Source organism: Xenopus laevis, chromosome 9_10L, assembly GCF_017654675.1.
Source record: "Xenopus laevis strain J_2021 chromosome 9_10L, Xenopus_laevis_v10.1, whole genome shotgun sequence".
NCBI lineage: Eukaryota > Metazoa > Chordata > Amphibia > Anura > Pipidae > Xenopus > Xenopus laevis.
Window position 1 is genome coordinate 73,838,339 of NC_054387.1, and position 6,000 is coordinate 73,844,338.

The following is a 6,000-nucleotide window of genomic DNA, read 5'->3' on the forward strand; positions in this document are numbered from 1 at the left end:
AATAACCTTTTTTCATATGTGTATTATAAAATGACACATTTGTCTAATATATGATTTGTCTCTCAACATTGTACATATGTTTTTAGAACTACCCACTCCAAGCTCTTTGCCCACAGTATTTATTTGTTTTAGAAGTCTCCCTTCTGCTGACCTGCTATAAATTTGCAGTTAAGCAGCGGAGTTCGAAGGCACCATACACATACTACTTTTGTTTTGTTTTTTTAGAACTACACACATAATATTTTTGTTTTGTAGAACTATGGACATACAAATAATATTTTTTATTAGGGTCTTTTTCAACATAATTCAATTTTGTTTTCTCTTAAGCAAAAACTATTAAAGCCTAACTACTCTTAAGCACTGCCATACCACCTGCATTCTTCAGATTCAGAATAGCTGAAGCTGAATAGTCCAGTCCCTGCTCTAGATTTTTGCTCTTTCACGATCCATAAAGCCATATATTTCTTGACACGTACACTCAAGAACCCTTTCTCTTATTTCTACAAGTCTGTGAAAATAGCTCTTTAGTTGGCTATCATCAGATGGCAGTATATTGCATTATTCAGATTGTTCTCTTACAGACATGATTTATCCTGCCAGTTACATTAAAATAACTCAAGGCTACATTCTGACAATGTATGTGAACATTTACATTTTATTCAGAAAAAAGATGATCAGCAACTGTGACCAGAGTTACATACTCAAGTCATAATAACTCTGACTTCTGAATGTGAATATGGCACATCTTTTTTAAAAAAAAAAAAAATCAAAAATACAGTATATAAATGTTATGAATTCCCCTTACTGCAAACTTCCAGTACTGATAGCTTTCCCAATTTGTAGGTGAGCACATATACTTAGTTCCTATCGGTTCTGCAGTGCAGCACCATCAAAGGGATTAAAGTTGCTCAATAATGATCTTCACATCCCAGCATACAGTACTCCAACATTTATTATATCAAAGATGGATTCCTAAAGTAATACTATTTAAAAATGCTTTTTCCTGGTTCTTGTTGCCCACTTAATTAAAGGGGATAAAATAGTGAATCCAGCTTTCCTTGATTAAAATAAGTTATCTGTTCTTTGTGCATATTATCTTGTCTACCCTCCTTAATGTATTATTACACTGTAATATTGGTAAACCAAATGTTGCATTAATCTCTCTGTTAGACAAAAGCAAATTGACAAAGTGCTGTTAGTTCTCAGTAAAATATAATTTTTGCATTAATGGCCATCTACTTGAGAAATACATAGGGGATGCAGTTGGAGAGTTTAAAGTAGAACTAAATCCTTGACCCTCTCCACCCCTCCACTGCTCACTTCACTGCCCCCACTCCAAGCTCCTTGCCCACAGTATTTATTATTTTTAGAAGTCTCCCTTCTGCTGACCTGCTTTAAATTTGCAGTTATGCAGAGGAGTTCGAAGGCAGCATCTTCTCTCTGTCTTCTGATCCTCTACTGTAGAGCAGTGACACGGATCTTGAAGGAGCGTGCACATGTTCAATCTATGCCTTGAATCAGCTTCTACTGCGCATGCTCCCACAAGATCCATATCAGCAACTGCCAGAACTTCGCTGTGCAACTGTAAAAAAAAAAATACTGTAGGCAGGGAGCTTGGAGCAGGGGCAGTGAAGAGAGCAGTGGAGGGGGTCAAGGGTTTTCTCTCCTTTAATAGAAGCTCTACATTCCCTTGAACATCCTGACTGCTTTCTTCCTTGGTGTCAGGCAGGGCCAGAGGCGAGTGGCTGGCTGGTTGGTAGGAGCCTATGTGCTGCATAACATGGGTAAAGTGGGTATTTGACTTAATGATAGGCTGGGAACAAGCTGTTAAGTTGAAAGGTGATTTTATTCATGAAACAGACAAAACAGAAGGGTCAGTGTAAGGTCTGGGCTGGCGGCAAACAGGGAGAGTCCAACAAACAGGTCTGGGAAGGCAGAAGACACAGAGGAATCCAAATAACAGGCTGAGGTCAAACTAGGATATCCGCACGAAGCAAGGCAGGGAACTGGACATGGGCTGGCAACAAGACAAGGTCTCAGGAACAGGCAGGGAGGGACCAGGCAAGGACTCAAACCAGCAAGATAAAGCTAGGGAGCCCAATGATCAAGCAACAGGAGTTGCTTGTAACAGGCTTATAAAGAGGTTATATTGCTAACAGACAACAGTTGAAGTTAACAAGGAAGGAGGGGCAAGAGAGCAACAGAGAGTGATAGCATAAGTCCATCATAATAACAACCCCACAATAACACTAGGCTATAGTGGCTCAGGAGAATGGTACAGGTATGGTTCAACAAGTAGACAAGAGTTTGATTCCTGACACTTTGTGAGGGTTTCTATTATGTGTTTTGTTGTGGTCAAAAATAAATATTTTCAACAGCTTTTGAGCAATTATGCTGTGGAGTTCAGTATGATTTGATACTGGCTAGTCGGTAAAAACGCTGATAAGTAAGTGGATGCAAAATTTAGAAAGCATTGACACTATTTACAAAGGTACTTGCAACCATACAGTGTGCTAGCAAGGGAATTCCACCCAGCCTCGGTCTACAAGTAATTACAGGGTTCCCCTAGCAGGATGCGTCCATGGATGTAACTGACTTGCTGCAAGTGATTTGGAGTGATGACATGTCAAAAAAGATGACATCCCCACTATGCAATCATCTGTGAAATTCACAAGTAGGAGCTAATGTGCATCTGTATTAGCACATTGCACACAAGTTGTGAAAGATGCTACTTAGAGGCAGATTCATCAAAGTTGTATTTCCAAGTTTTTTTCTAATTTGCAAAAAGTAAAAACTTGAACAGCTTGATTGCTTTCTTATTTATAAACCTTAATATCTAAAATGCAATCATGTAAAACAAAATCATGTAATATACAGTATGAATAAACAACTTTCATTTTTATTGTCTGCCAAATTATAAATTGATATTGAAAAAAGCAAAAGATTGGATTTAAAAATTACAACTCCTATTGACTTCCACATAAACTAGCCAGCTTTCTTTTTAGAATTCTAATATCTGTATTTTTATGTTTTTTGCACTTATTACATTTTGAATATTCAAGTTTCAAATCTCAAATTCAAATTAGCAAAAGTTCAAATGCAAAAAAAATGAATTTCTGTAAAAAGTTTAATACAAATGCAATAAATCTGCCCCCTAGTGTGTGTTTGTAATTATATTAAAATTCTTGGGAAAAAAATCTGCACTGTAGATAAAACAATGGAAATATACATTCTACAATTTTACTTGAAACTTGACCCAGAGTTTGTAGATTAGCCCTAAAGAATGATTTATACCTAATATGTACCCAGCAAGGGTTTCTTTGAAGGATGTTATGAAAATAATATATATATTTTTTTTTCAGGTTGATCGTATGTCGTTCCCGTGTGGGTGTTCCAAGGAAGGATGCAGCAATACAGCTGGTAGAATTGAGTTTAATCCTATCCGTGTAAGGACACACTTTTTGCACACAATCATGAAGCTGGAGCTAGAGAAAAACAGAGAGCAGCAGGCAACTCTTGGAAATGGTTGCCACAGTGATGTCAACTCACTTGCCAGTGCTCTAGCCCAAAATGGCCACTCCGTAGAGTTTGCTGAGAATTTTGAAATAGAAACTGAATCTCAGTCAGCTTTAATGCACTTTCAGTCTTCTGAACATCTAGACTGCAATGGTGATGATGAAGAGGAAGATGATGGCAGCAGTTACTGTAGTGGGGTTACTGACTCCAGTACACAAAGTTTAGCACCTAGTGAATCAGATGATGACGATGATGAAGATGATGAGGATGATGGAGACAAATCAGACGACTTTAGTGAAGTAATTTCACCTCATGATGACAATATTACCGGACATTCAGTCCTTTGCTATTCCAATGGCAACACAATGCATGACACCCACCTGAAAAATGCTTCCTATTACTCTAACTCATCAGCCCTGTATTATCAAATAGAGAATCACAACTCTGGCACCACAAACCAAATATCTGAGCCATATCCAGATAGGAGCTCTGCGAAAAATGGCACACTTAATTTGGCTCCTTACAACATGAGAACAGAGCAGTTCACTGACTACACAAGACCACATGAAGAAGGCTTCTCCAGCTGCCAATATCCTACAACAAACCAATCTGTCATAGTGTGCTGTGCTGCTTCAGAAAATGAAAAAAACTCATCTTGCCACAATTTATACCCTGAGCTAAGGTCAAACCTCCCTCAAGTAGAATTTCACTCATACTTAAAAAGTTCCTCTTCTGATGGATTTGTTCCTAATTTAAATGGATCTAGCCATCATTCACCTGAACTGCTTAATGATAATCCTGTAAACCTATCAGAAACAAGTAAACTTCATGATGATTGCATAAAATCCCCTGTAGTGGAAACAGTACCTGTTTAGATAACAATGTCCCACTACTTTTCCTTCTTCTCCAACTGTAATTGAACTCAATCAATCTCAAACAATCAAAAATATTTTTAACCAAACTCAGCTGATCTACAATTTTTTTGCTGTCTAGTAGAAATTGGTTAAACATAACTCTTTAGTTGTCTAAGCTAGACAATGCACACAAATCTGTTTCTCTAGCAATGTAAACTACTGAAACTATGTTGATTTATTAGCAAGCATTGGTTTGAATATGTTAATCTTTCTATATGTCTCTAAGTAGCCTTGTATCAAAGTATGTGAATACTGAGAAACCAGCTCAATGAAATTCTAATATATTTGAGAAAAATGGGCTCTGTACAAAATTATCATATGATTTTTTCAATACAGAAAAACCTAAATACTGGATTTATTGAAGAAAGAAAAAAAAATCGATATCATTTAGTGAAACAATATTTCTTCATTATTTATGTGATTTATTTATGGAATTTATGTGTATTATGCAGTGTTTGTTTTTATACAAATGGACAGCATGTTCATTGTGGGGTGGGTCGGGTGGTTGAGGATTCCTAGATTGTTAGAGCATGTCTGCAAAAATAATAAAAACTGTAGCATTTTACTAAGACATATCATAAAAGACTGTGCAAATTGCATTGACTTTTTTTGTTGGACATGAAGTCCATTAGAACCAAATAATGCTTCTTAAACCACAAGTGATGTTATTTTTATGGCGATACTGTGATATTGTTCTGCAGATTGTTGCTATTAGTCCTGAAACATTTCACTGCCTTTTGATTTTAATGGTTCCAAGTTTGCCATCAGAATTCTCAGGCTCTGAATATAAGTCCTCCATAGATTGTCCAAAACCAATACTTTTGGTAGCTATTGCTTTTGAACCAAACTAAACAGCGGTTCAATGATTTGATCATTAAATAGTGACAGCATTAACTGATTTTTTTGTGAACCTGATAATACAAGTAGAAAGATTTTCTTATCAGTAGGGGTTATTTACTAAATTCTGAATGCAAAAATCATGTAAAATTCATTATAAAATCTGACTTTTAAAAAACGTATTAAACCCCTAGGATGGAAAAGTCAGAATCTGAAAATCCGGCATCTCAGACCTGTCGAGGTTGCATATAAGTCAATGGGAGAAGTCCCAATGATTTTGTCGATGTGCGCTGGGTTTCGGGCAATACCCCAAAGTTTTCGGGTGAAAATTACGAAAAAATCATGAAAATCATGAAACTCGGATGAAAAAGTCAGAAAAATTTGTGAAAATCTGATTTTCCCCCGCAAAGCAAATATTCAGGAAAATGTAATAATAAATAAGTGTAAAAAAAACCCGCATTTGATTGGAGTTTGTAGCAGAAAATATTGAGATAAATTTGGACTTTGATAAATAACCCCCTTATTGTGTGTTTATTACCCATTAATGATACCAAGAAATCAAATGAAAGTAACACTTCGTTGGGAGAAATACAGACAGACCGTGTTATTTTAGATTTTGATATTTTGACTATATGGCCAAAAGAATCTGGACACATGCTGAGTTCCAAACTGTCTCCAGAATGACTATAAACATTTTCAATTATCCAGGTCATGGTATATCTAGTATAAGTAA

The 6,000-nt window shown here is 36.3% G+C and overlaps 1 protein-coding gene across 2 annotated transcripts in view; it reads left to right on the forward strand.

Moving 5' to 3' along the window:
- The window catches only part of csrnp3.L (cysteine-serine-rich nuclear protein 3 L homeolog), a 74,215-nt gene extending 68,766 nt beyond the window's left edge, over window positions 1-5,449 (forward strand). For both annotated transcript variants that reach the window (XM_041576777.1, XM_018235871.2), the window contains exon 5: window positions 3,363-5,449. In XM_041576777.1, coding sequence (XP_041432711.1) covers window positions 3,363-4,391 — 1,029 coding nt within the window. In that variant the 3' untranslated portion in view covers window positions 4,392-5,449. The remainder of the gene's footprint in view (window positions 1-3,362) is intronic.
- Window positions 5,450-6,000: the final 551 nt, after the last annotated feature.